Source organism: Aquarana catesbeiana, linkage group LG02 (assembly GCF_042186555.1).
Source record: "Aquarana catesbeiana isolate 2022-GZ linkage group LG02, ASM4218655v1, whole genome shotgun sequence".
NCBI classification, from domain to species: Eukaryota; Metazoa; Chordata; class Amphibia; order Anura; family Ranidae; genus Aquarana; species Aquarana catesbeiana.
In genome coordinates, this window is record NC_133325.1 from 748,168,183 (window position 1) to 748,181,359 (window position 13,177).

The window sequence follows — 13,177 nt, forward strand, 5'->3', positions numbered from 1 at the left end:
CCTGACCATGTGTTATAAATTGACGGGTCAGGCAACCTCGTTTCTTACATTGGAATATTCCAACCCGGTTATCAAAATAGCACCTGATGTGCATGGTTCTGACGGAATTAGTCTTTTTTGGGTTTACTGGGGGCAATACAATTTCTCAGGGTACGAGCTCTCCTGAAAACAACCTGGGGGGCTGGTGGTAAGTGAATGAATGAATGAATGAATGATTTGTAAAGCGCTGCAAATGCGAACTGAATCGCCTCAAGGCGCTGGATGCATTTTCTGTTGACAGCTTCTTAGAAAAAGAAGGTCTTTAGTTTTTTACTGAAGGCCTGGTGGTTTGCTTCCATGCGGATGTTGGTTGGAAGAGCATTCCATAGTCGAGGTCCTTGGACTGCGAATCTTCATTCTCCCTTTGCTTTGTAGCGGTATTTGGGAATGATAAGGAGGTTTTGGTTAGCTGATCGAAGACTGCGATTCGGTGTGTAGTGTTTTATTTTCTCACGGAGATATAGTGGGGCGTTTCCTTGTATGCATTTGTGGGTGAGGCAGAGGGTCTTGAATGTGATCCGATTCTTCACGGTTAGCCAGTGTAGGCTCTTTAGGGAGGGGGAGATGGATTCCCAGGGTTTTTTTCCTGTTAACAGTCTTGCCGCCGTGTTTTGGATGAGTTGTAAGCGCGCAAGCCGATATTGGGGTAGTCCTACGTAGAGCGAATTTGCGTAGTCGAGTCGGGAATTTATGATTGTACCCACAACTGCCGCTTTGTCCTCTTCTGGGATGAATGGGATGAGTCTACGTAGCTGGCGGAGGAGATGGTGGGATCCGCTCACCACTGATCCTATTTGTGCATCCATTGTCATTCCTGAGTCAAAAATGACTCCGAGACTCTTGGCTTTGGTGCTTGGAGAGATAGTCTGTCCAAGGATGGTGGGAGGTGTCCATGGAGTCTTTATTTTGGAATTTTTGTTAGCTTGTAGGAGAAGAAGTTCTGTTTTTGATCCGTTGAGATTGAGGGAGCTAGTGGTCATCCAGTCATCTATTAAAGTGAGGCATTTCTGTAATTGCTGATGAAGGTCTTTTTATCCGTTGATGCGAAGGTAGAGTTGGGTGTCGTCAGCGTATGAGTGGAAGCAAAGATCGGTTTTCCTGATGATATTGAGAAGTGGGCGGATGTATATGTTGAATAGTACTGGTGACAAGGGTGAGCTTTGAGGGACTCCACAGGAGACTGCCCGGGTTTCCGAGGTGAATGTTCCTAGTTTCACTGTCTGGGAGCAATTCTCTAAGAAGGATGTAAACCATTTTAGAGCAGAACCTGTAGCTCCTGCAACTTCAGCGAGGCGGACAAGTAAAGTATTGTGGTCCACTGTATCGAATGCTGCGCTGAGGTCTAACAGTACCAGGAGACTCTGTTCTCCGTCGTCTGCTGCTTCAAGGGCGTCGTCCCATATTTTGAGAAGTGCTGTTTCTGTGCCATGGCCTGGGTGGAAGCCTGATTGCAGAGGGTCTAGGAGGTGGTGTGTGTCCAGGTGGTGTTGTAGCTGCTGTACTACTGCTTTCTCCATAATCTTGGAGATGGCGTTGAGGCTAGTTATTGGTCTGCGGCAGTTAGGGTCCTTAGGGTCGAGATTGGCTTTCTTTAGCAGGGGTTTGACGATGCCTTGCTTGAGGGAGTTTGGCACAGTCCCTTCTTTGAATGATTGATTTATGAGCTGTGTTAGGGTAGGGGCCAAGATGTCGGAACATTCGGTAAGTGTGGACCCAACCTAGGGTCTGAACAGAGAATAGGCCAATGCTTACGGATAATTTTAGAATTGACCTTATAATTGCCATTGAAGGCCATTTCTAAAATGGCCTTCAATGGCTGAGAACTTAATATTTTTTTTATGTGTCTCTCTTTGACACGGTGCTGTGTGTGTTTTTCTATACACATATTTTATAACTTTTTATATGTATATTAGTTGTGACTTATTATTTCTTATTATTTTTAATTATTATTTTCTTTATATATACTTTTTTATACATGTTATTATATTTATTATTTGTATTTAATTATATTATTATATTTTTATTTATTATTTAACATTTAACACATATAACTTTTCACACATATCTGCATGTAATTATGTACTGGGTAATGTTGTTATTTACTCGGGTGGGTGGAGCCCTATGGATGAGAGGGGCATTCCGCCCCTCCCCTGCCTGCTTCCTCATTTCCCGTCTTTGCTCTATTTACATTTTCACACCTTGCTAACTAACAGAAACCTGAAGTAGTGTCGTGTCCCCAAAACATGTAGTATCTTCAGTCGTAGGGTGTGCTCCCTCTTGTTCCTCTGGTATCAATAGCGTCTGATTGGCCTCAGCAGCGACGTCACTTCCGGGCACCGGACACAGTCCGAGTGGCCGTTGGACACTGGACCCTACAGTTCTCGTGGCTACATTTGCACCCCCCCCATCCACCGGACCCCTGGCCCTACGGTTCTGGTCGGGCCCCTTGCCAGAGGTGCTCCTGCATTCTCTGTGTATTCTCCCCTAAGCCCCTGTGACATCCATGTGGCTCCAGCCTCCAGGTATTGTCAGCTTCTCATCCAAGTCTCTGTATGACCATACATAGACTGCTGTAAACCTTGGGGATTACCTTCACTTTTTATAAAATAAACAGTCTCTGCTTCATACCTGAGGAGTTTGTTTATGATTGTTAGTCAGCGCTGTGTTGTTTTCTGACTGTTTATTGTCATCTCATTGGTCTATGAGTTTTGCACAGCAGCAGCCACAGCTCCATTTATTTTTTTGGTTGTTTGCTTGGATTTTTTTCTGTGTGCCTGCCCTGGACATTTATTTTTTAAGGATCCTTCTCTATAGCTCACACTTCCTTTGTTCTTACCAGATTTTGCATGCCTTCTGTTTTGATGTACCTATATTCATCCTAATTTAAAGAGTAACTCCAATTTTGTTGAGAAAAGAAAACATTCCCCTCTGGGTGATCTATGTACATTGCAAGGATTTTAACAAACTTTGTTCCAGATTCCTACCTTTTGTTAGGCTGAAGAAATCCCTGTGTGTTTGTCTGTGTCCATGTGGGAAAGTGAATCTAATGGGAGTGGTTTCATAATTATCAATCAGCTGCTGCACCTGCAGGGCACTAATGAGGAAAGCTGCTGGGTCTGCATCCCTTTAGATGTGATTTCCTATTGGGATTATCTCACTAAAAATTATAATTTTGTTGCTTGGGATGCCTGACTCTGACTTGTATCTTAGGCAGACTTCTGGGAAAATCAGTGAGCCAATCACACAAGCACTAAATGATGCTTCTGGAGGGCGTACTGTACACATTCTGTGTGCAGAACACCTCCAGGTAGACGTATTGAATTGCATTTTCAGAAAACTGCAGCGGCTGCAGATTGAAAAGCAAAGGTAATTTTTAATAACATTTAGTTACAATATGACTTATGTCGCAATTGTATACGCCATATTATTTTTTCTTTATGAGATCTGTTTTTTCCCCACGAAAGTTACCCTTTAAATTTAAAGTTCAGTTTGGCTTTAAAGGAAACCTGTATGGAGAGAAATATGTACACTACCATTGCCAGAGACCTCAGAATCCTAGTTGTTTGGTTGTCTCCCAGACAGAGCCTTTGGCCTGCCTACTAGTTCCAGGTCAACATATTGAAGACACTGGATCAGTATGACAGCCAGAGGAAATGGTCAGCAGTGCAAAGTCCTATATTTCTCTCATAGCAAGTGCTTCCTAAATTCCAAGTGTAGCTAGGGAAAAAATAAATAAGGTCAACCCCTGACTGATTTAAAATATAAAAAAAGGCTTTTTGGCTGCTATACTCACCTGATTTCTGGCACTGCCCTCTACAGGCTCAAACACTCATTAATACAGCACCTCTCCTTTTTCAGGTTTAATGACACCCAAAGTCATTCAACCTATTTCCTGGGATCCCACGAAATCAGGGGTCTGCCCTCTTCCCTGGACTCATAGAACAAAACTGCAAAAAACATGAAGCATTCACAGGCAGAGAAATAAGAAGATGAAGAGGACCCGTGACATCACGTGAGTAGATGTAGGATACCTGGAAAAAGGATAACTATACAGTTTTTTTCTTTTATCAAAATGGTCTTGGGGTGCTCCAAGGGGGGAAAAAGGGGGCAAATGGACGAGAAGGTGCTGTGCTTTAAGACCTATATTAGAAGGTGCTGTGCTTTAAGACCTATATTTTAGTACTTGTGCGATATATGAAAACAAGATTTCTCTTGAAATTTCCATTGGATTCACGAGCCTTTATATGCACATATACAGACACATGACACCAACAGAGACCAACCGCACAGCTAACACTCATCCACGTCTGCAATATAATGATATTTTCAGCAAACACATTCAATTTTAAGCCTTTGATTATTATACTTAACACATACAATAGGACACCCTGACATTGCTGTCTAGTGGAAGGAAGCCCGAATATTTATATAAATCCTGAGGCTTTAAAAACTCTTATTTCCTAAGTGAAATCCTCCTAATGTGTGGCCTTCTCTGTGAAAGAAGCATTGAGATTATATATTAAAAAAAAAAAGCACTTGGTACCTTTTCCATGCCATCTTCCTTCAGGCTAATAATATCCAAATCAAAATCTCTTCTCAAGCCGTCCGTTCTATTGAAGGTGATCCGACCTGTCAAACCATCCCAGCGTGCCTAGGGACACATAGACAAGAAGAGATATTTAAAGCACAGCGTACTATCCATCACTTTACTGGTACACACAAACAGCTGAGCAGAGCCATCTGCCTACTTTGAGATATATATACAGTATATACAGTGCCTTGAAAAAGTATTCTTAACCCTTGAAATTTTTCCACATTTTGTCATATTACAACCAAAAACTTGAATGTATTTTTATGTGTAGGCCAACACAAAGTGGCACACGGTTGTGAAGTGGAAGGATAATGATAAATGGTTTTCAACATTTTTTTTACAAAAAAAATCTGAAAAGTGTGGCTTGTATTTGTATTCAGCCCCCTAACAAAAATCTAGTGGAACCAATTGCCTTCAAAAGTAACCTAATTCGTAAATAGAGTCCACCTGTGTGTAATTTAATCTCAGTATAGATCAGGTATAGATAGTTGTTCTGTGAAGCCCTCAGAGGTTTGTTAGAGAACCTTACTGAACAAACAGCATCTTGAAGGCCAAGGAGCACACCAAATAGTGCAGGGATAAAGTTGTAGAGAAGTTTAAAGCAAGGTTAGGTTAAAAAAATATCCCAAGTTTTGAACATCTCTGGGAGCACTGTTCAATCCATCATCTGAAAATGGAAAGAGTATGGCACAACTGCAACTGCAAACCTACCAAGACATGGCCGTCCACCTAAACTGACAGGCCGGGCAAGGAGAGCATTAATCAGAGAAGCAGCCAAGAGGCCCATGGTAACTCTGGAGGATCTGCAGAGATCAACAGCTCAGGTGGGAGAATCTGTCCACAGGACAACTATTAGTCGTGCACTCCACAAATCTGGCCTTTATGGAAGAGTGGAAAGAAGAAAGCCATTGTTGAAAGAAAGTCATAAGAAGTCTCATTTACAGTTTGCAAGATGCCATGTGGAGGACACAGCAAACATGTGGAAGAAGGTGCTCTGGTCAGATGAGAACAAAATTTAACTTTTCGGCCTAAAAGCAAAACGCTATGTGTGGCGGAAAAGTAACACTACACATCCCCACCGTGAAACATGATGGTGGCAGCATCATGTTGCTGGGATGCTTTTCTTCAGCAAGGACAGGAAAGCTGGTCAGAGTTGATGAGAAGATGAATGGAGCCATATACAGGGCACTATTAGAAAAAAACATGTTAGAGTCTTCAAAAGACTTGAGACCGGGGTGGAGGTACACCTTCAAGCAGGACAACGACCCTAAACATACAGCCAGAGCTACAATGGAATGGTTTAGATCAAAGCATATTCATGTCTTAGAATGGCCCAGTCAAAGTCCAGACCTAAATCCAATTGAGAATCTGTGGCAAGACTTGAAAATTGCTGCCCATTGCCCATCCAATCTGACAGAGCTTGAGCTATTTGGTAAAAGAGAATAGGCAAAAATGTCACTCTCTAGATGTGGAAAGCTGGTAGAGACATCCCCAAAAAGACTTGCAGCTGTAATTGCAGTGAAAGGTGGTTCTACAAAGTATTGACTGGGGCTGAATAAAAATGCACGCCACACTTCCCGTATTTATTTGCAAAAACTTTCGAAAACCACTTATAATTTTCTTTCCACTTCACAATTATGTGCAATTTTGTGTTGGTCTATCATATAAAATCCCAATAAAATACATTTACATTTTTGGATGTAACATGACAAAATGTGGAAAATTTCAAGGGGTATGAATATTTTTTCAAGGTACTATATATATATATATATATATATATATATATATATATATATATATATAATATAATGTATACACAATTTATATGTGTATGTACTGTATATATAAATATGTCACTTGCTTGAGAGCTGTTTGTAAAAAAGTAGATTTATACATTTAATAATGGGAAATGTACAGTGCCTTGAAAACGTATTCATACCCCTTGAAATTTTCCACATTTTGTAATATTACAACCAAAAATATAAATGTATTTTATTGGGATTTTATGTGATCGACCAACACAAAGTGCCACATAATTGTGAAGTGAAAGAAAAATGATAAATGGTTTTCAAACTTTTTTTACAAATAAATATGTGAAAAGTGTGGCGTGCATTTATATTCAGCCCCCCTGAGTCAATACTTTGTAGAACCACCTTCCGCTGCAATTACAGCCGCAAGTCTTTTTGGGGATGTCTCTAACAGCTTTGCACATCTAGAGAGTGACATTTTTGCAGATTCTCCTTTGCACAATAGCTCAAGCTCTGTCAGATTGGATGGAGAACAGCAATTTTCAAGTCTTGCCACAAATTCACAATTGGATTCAGGTCTCGACTTTCACTGGGTCATTCTACCACATGAATATGCTTTGATGTAAACCATTCCATTGTAGCTCTGGCTGTATGTTTAGGGTCGTTGTCCTGCTGGAAGGTGAACCTCTGCTCCAGTCTCAAACCTTTTTTAAACTCTAACAGGTTTTCTTCTAAGATTGCCCTGTATTTGGTTCCATCCATCTTACCATCAACTCTGACCAGCTTCCCTGTCCCTGCTGAAGAAAAGCATCCATACAAAATGATGCTGCCACCACCATGTTTCACGGTGGGGATGATGTATTCAGATTGATGTGCAGTCTTAGTTTTCTGCCACACATAGTGTTTTGCTTTTAGGCCAAAAAGCACAATTTTGGTCTTATCTGACCAGAGCATCTTCTTCCACATGTTTGCCGTGTCCCCCACATGGCTTCTCGCAAACTGCAAACGGGACTTCTTATGGCTTTCTTTCAACAATGGCTTTCTTCATGCCACTCTTCCATAAAGGCCAGATTTGTGGAGTGCACAACTAATAGTTGTCCTGTGGACAGATTCTCCCACCTGAGCTGTGGATCTCTGCAGCTCCTCCGGAGTTACCATGGGCCTCTTGACTGCTTCTCTGATTAATGCTCTCCTTGCCCGGCCTGTCAGTTTAGGTGGACGGCCATGTCTTGGTAGGATTGCACTTCCAAACTCTTTCCATTTTCGGATGATGAATTAAACAGTGCTCCATGAGATGTTCAAAGCTTGGGATCATTTTTTAACCTAATCCTGCTTTAAACTTCTCCACAACTTTATACCTGACCTGTCTGGTGTGTTCCTTGGTCCTTAGGATGCTGTTTGTTCACTAGGGTTCTCTAACAAACCTCTGCAGGCTTCATCGAACAGCTGTTTTTATATTGAGATTAAATTGCACACAGGTGGACTCTATTTACTGATTAGGTGACTTCTGAAGGCAATTGGTTCCACTAGAGTCAGGGGTATCAGAGTACAGGGGGCTGAATATAAATGCACATGACAATTTTCAGATATTTATTTGTAAAAAATTTAGAAAACCATTTATCATTTTCCTTTCACTTCACAATTATGTACCATTTTATGTTGGTCTATCAGATAAAATCCCAATCAAATATATTTACGTTACCCCTCTAATATCAGGGAAGCCATGTGACCCCTCTTGCATCAGGTATACCATGTGCCCCCCCGCCTCAGTGAAGCCAACTGGTCACTTATTCACCAAGGATGCCATGTTACCCCTCTTACATTAATCAGGCCATGTGACCCCATTTGCATCAGAGATGCCATGTGACCCCTCCTGCCTTAGCGATGTCATGTGACCTATCTTACTTTAATGATGCCATGTTACTCCTCTTATATCAGGGAAGCCATGTGACCCCTCTTGCATCAGGCATGCCATGTGCCCCCCCCCCCCGCCTCAGTGATGCCAACTGGCCACTCATTGACAAGGGATGCCATGTTACCCCTCTTACATTAGTGATGCCATGTGACTCCTCTTGCATCAGAGATGCCATGTGACCCCCTCCTGCCTTAGTGATGTCATGTGACCTATCCTACTTCAATGATGCCATGTTACCCCTCTTATATCAGGGATGCCATGTGATCCCTCTTGCCTCTAGAACTTAATGTGGCCTTTTAGTGATGCCATGTTACCAGTCCTGCCTTGCTGATGCTATTTGGTTCAGGGGATCTACAGCTAATTATGAACAAATATTTTATCTCTGCCTCTGCTCCATGTTACAGATATACCAGTCAAGGTGAACAACATAAACCCATTTAATGATGTTTGATGGTACCAAACATTAAAACAAGGCTAATTATCAAGAGAATTACAAATTCAGTTCCATTACTTTCTTCCTCATGAAATTATGCGCAGAAATATATATTTGTTGCGCCATAAAATTAAAGACCAGGCAGTAACTTTTTATTACAGAACTATGGAATACATTTTTATGCTTTGCAGCACATGCAAATGTGTCTGGTCCTGTATAACAATGAGAAGTGGACAGGGATTTCGCCGAACCGTCACAAAGCTGGAATAATCTCCCATTACGTGGGTTACAAATTATGAATCTGGTGGTGTGAAAAAAAAAAAACACAAAAAAAAGTCATAGACCTGATTTACTGAAATGTGCAGTGCAGTGAAGAGAGGTGAAGGGTCTGATCGTAGGGGTATATGAGGTTAAAGTACAACTAAAAGATCCTGTATGACAGTCTAAACAAGTTCCCCTTATTATGTAATCCACATACCTTATAAAGTAAACAAAACAAAAAAAGCCTCCTTCACCTTCCCCGACAAAGCCAAATCCTTCTTCATTTGTGTCTCACTCGCTGCCCCTCCAAGACACTGCAGCTCACAAAGGGAGTGTTTCAGTAACAGAGGCACAGCTGTCAATCCAGAAATCAGGGGGCAGGTCTAGGTGTGGCCAACTGCTGACTGACAAGCTACAGGCTGGTGAATATTCAGCAGTGACAATGCTGATTGTCACACCACTGCAACATTTTCTCAGCTCACTGCAGTGCAAGCAAGCACGGCCTACATTAGTACAAAAAAGTGGCAAGCACCCAAAACCCTCTGTTTTTAACGTAAACTGAATCCAGAATACTGAAACAAAATTTCAGATTCTATTTGAATAGTTTTTGAGTCGAGTTTGAATAATTTTCTAATCAAATTCAAATTGTTTTCAAATTTGAATAGAATACAATAGAACAGAAAATAATAGAATAGAATAGAAAGAATAGAATAGAAAATAAAAGAATAGAAAATAAAAGAATAGAGTAAAACAGAACAGAATAGAAAATAAAAGAATAGAAAAAATAGAATAGAAAATAAAGGGGTAGAATAGTAAGAATAGAAAAGAAAAGAATAAAGTAAAACAGAACCAAATAAAATCAAAAATAAGAAAATAACTGAATAGAAAAGAATAGAAAATAAAGGAATAGAATAGAATAAAAAATAGAAAGGAATAAAATAGAAAGAATATAGCCAGTTTCTGAAATTCTAATTTCAAACAGAATAAATTTGAATTTGAAAATAGAAAAGAATAGAATAGAAAAGAAAAGACGAAAAAAATAATAGAATAGAATAGGAAAAAAATAGACTAGAATGAATATAAAGTTCTTCCAGAATTAGAATTTTGAATAGAATAAATTCAAATTCTAATAGAATAGAAAAGAAAATACCAGAAAAGAATAGAATAGAAAATAAACAAATAGAATAGAAAAAACAACATAATAAAATGGAATAGAAAGAATATAACTATCTTCCAAAATTTGAGTTTTAAACAGCTCAGGTGCAGTGCAGCATCGTTGCCACCCCATCACAGGAAGCTGCATTAGATGTACTTCACTGGACCAAAGGTTATTTGTAGAGCTTTGCAGAGAGACTAACAAAAAACTGTACTCATAAATCTAATCATGCTTATAATTAAATGCTGCAGCACATACTTTTCTTTTCAATGGCAGGCCATAGTTCTACTTTTAGTGAAACTTTGTGCACTGTCACTGAATTGCAAGAAATGCTGTTGTTTTATTTATTTATTTTTATTCATACTGTACATGATTAAACGTTTAAAGTCTACAGAAGGTTAGTTTGGTCCAGTTTTTGCTTCAGCCTGTTAGTCTGCACTTGCACATCAGGCAAATGCTGGATCTCAATCAACTGAAATGTCATTAGCTTCAATTCACAAAGCTAACAAACCATGGATAAGGATACTTTATTTTTTTTTTAAGTGTAGCACACCCCCTAAAGAGCCACTGATGAATTTTGGTCCTATTTTCCCCTTAGAGAACACACAGCCAGGCACAAAGCATTTCCTGCACTCTTCCACTGGTTCCAAAGAACAGTCTAGGGGTTTCTGGTTGGGTTTTTTTTAGGAACCGTGATCTTGGATAGTGATAGGGAGCATGGGATACCCTGGTAAGCTGTAGAAAAAAACAAACTTGAGAGCTTCTCACTTCTGGCTGCACTGCACAAAACAAGGAACATGTCCCACCAGATTTCTATGCTGATGGTGACCTGTGCTCCTTCCAGAGTTAAAAGCTACACACAGTCACTACTCTTCAGCACTGGAGTCATTTGCTCACAGGATCATTAGTTGCCTCCTGTCGATATCCACAAGGCTCTTCTTAGTTGGGGAGATGTAGCCCACCAACTTCCTCCTGGCTCTCGCTAGTGAGCTTCTCTAGACCCAACTTGATCCCTGGACTTGAACTTGTGAATAGGCCCCCCTAGCTAACCCTAGCTGGGACCCATGTGTCTTTCTGAAAGCTTCCTCTAAGGTCTTGCACCAGGGGCAGAGACCTGCACAGGGGTCCCCTTCTATGGGACTGGATCCTTGAACACTGCACCCTGCTGCCCAGGCCTCAGACTATTTATGGGCTCTCTCGCCACCTACTGGGCACAGCTCTACAGAGATTGGCTAGAGTCCCATAAATATTCAGGCTTCATGCCCTGCCCTTCCTCCACCTACAATTCTAGAATCCTCTAGAAGACAGGGGGGAAGTAACAGAGCAGCATCCTGTGAAACACTGACCTAGCAGCCTACTCTACACTAGGAGGGTGCTACAAAAGCCACAATGCTAGTGCTAATGCTTTATGAATTGAGGGTATTGTATTTGCTCAACAAAAACTCTATCCAATCCACCTGATCTGCAGCCCAATAGCCAAATAAAGGAGTGAACATGGCACGATGACAACACTACTGCTAGTTGCAAGCCAGTGGCTTTGCATTGTCAGCTTTAAACAAGAAGGATTTGCAGGTAAAAAAGTTGCAACAGATTCCCAAAAATTTTTTTCATAGGAAATCTGTACATAGTGAAACATGCTGGACATACTGAAACATAGATTTTGGTTTTACATACACTTCCATATTAATCCCCCCAATCTCCTACAATGGCCTAATCCATTCTTCTCTATTATAGGTTTCCTTTGGACAGCATAACAGCATACACTATATTACCAAAAGTATTGGGACATCTGCCTTTACACGCACATGAACTTTAATGGCATCCTGGTCTTAGTCCGTAGAGTTCAATATTGAGTTGGCCCACCCAATGCATCTAAAACAGCTTCGACTCTTCTGGGAAGGCTGTCCACAAGGTTTAGGAGTGTGTCTATGGGAATGTTTGACCATTCTTCCAGAAGCGCATTTGTGAGGCCAGACACTGTTGTGGACGAGAAGCCCTGGCAACCTTTGGGATGTCAGGACTCTGTGCAAGCCAGTCAGGTTACTCCACCCCAAACCCGCTCATCCATGTCTTTATGGACCTTGCTTTGTGCACTTATGCGCAGTCATGTTGGAACATGAAGGGGCCATCCTCAAACTGTTTACACAAAGTTGGGAACATGAAATTGTCCAAAATGTCTTGGTATGCTAACGCCTTAAGAGTTCTCTTCACTGGAAATAAGGGGCCCTAAAAAACAACCCCACACCATAATCCCCCCTCCACCAAATGATTTGGACCAGTGCACAAAGCAAGGTCCATAAGGACATGGATGAGTGAGTTTGGGGGGAAGGAACTTGTCCTGGCCTCAACCTGATAGAACACCTTTGGGATGAATTAGAGTGGACAATGCGAGTCAGGACTTCTTGTCCATCATCAGTGCCTGACCTCACAAATGCACTTCTGGAAGAATGGTTAAAAATTCCCATATACACACTCCTAAACCTTGTGGACAGCCCTCCCAGAAGAGCTGAAGCTGTTATAGCTGCAAAGGGTGGGCCAACTCAATATTGAACCTGACGGACTAATGCCCCGTACACACGGTCGGACTTTGTCCGGACATTCCGACAACAAAATCCTAGGATTTTTTCCGACAGATGTTGGCTCAAACTTGTCTTGCATACACACGGTCACACAAAGTTGTCGGAAAATCCGATCGTTCTAAACGCGGTGACGTAAAACACGTACGTCGGGACTATAAACGGGGCAGTGGCCAATAGCTTTCATCTCTTTATTTATTCTGAGCATGCGTGGCACTTTGTGCGTCGGATTTGTGTACACACGATCGGAATTTCCGACAACGGATTTTGTTGTCGGAAAATTTTATAGCCTGCTCTCAAACTTTGTGTGTCGGAAAATCCGATGGAAAATGTGTGATGGAGCCTACACACGGTCGGAATTTCCGACAACAAGGTCCTATCACACATTTTCCATTGGAAAATCCGACCGTGTGTACGGGGCATAAGACTGGAATGTCATTAAAGTTCATGTGAGTGTA

At 41.2% G+C, this 13,177-nt stretch overlaps 1 protein-coding gene across 6 annotated transcripts in view; it reads right to left on the minus strand.

The window, feature by feature from the left end:
* Window positions 1-13,177, minus strand: part of GRIK1 (glutamate ionotropic receptor kainate type subunit 1) — a 652,481-nt gene that overhangs the window by 212,213 nt on the left and 427,091 nt on the right. For all 6 annotated transcript variants that reach the window (XR_012241793.1, XM_073617099.1, XM_073617101.1 and 3 more), the window contains exon 8: window positions 4,583-4,690. Coding sequence is in view for 5 of the 6 variants with exons in the window: in XM_073617099.1 (XP_073473200.1) it covers window positions 4,583-4,690 (108 nt within the window). In the remaining variant the exon portion in view is untranslated. The remainder of the gene's footprint in view (window positions 1-4,582; window positions 4,691-13,177) is intronic.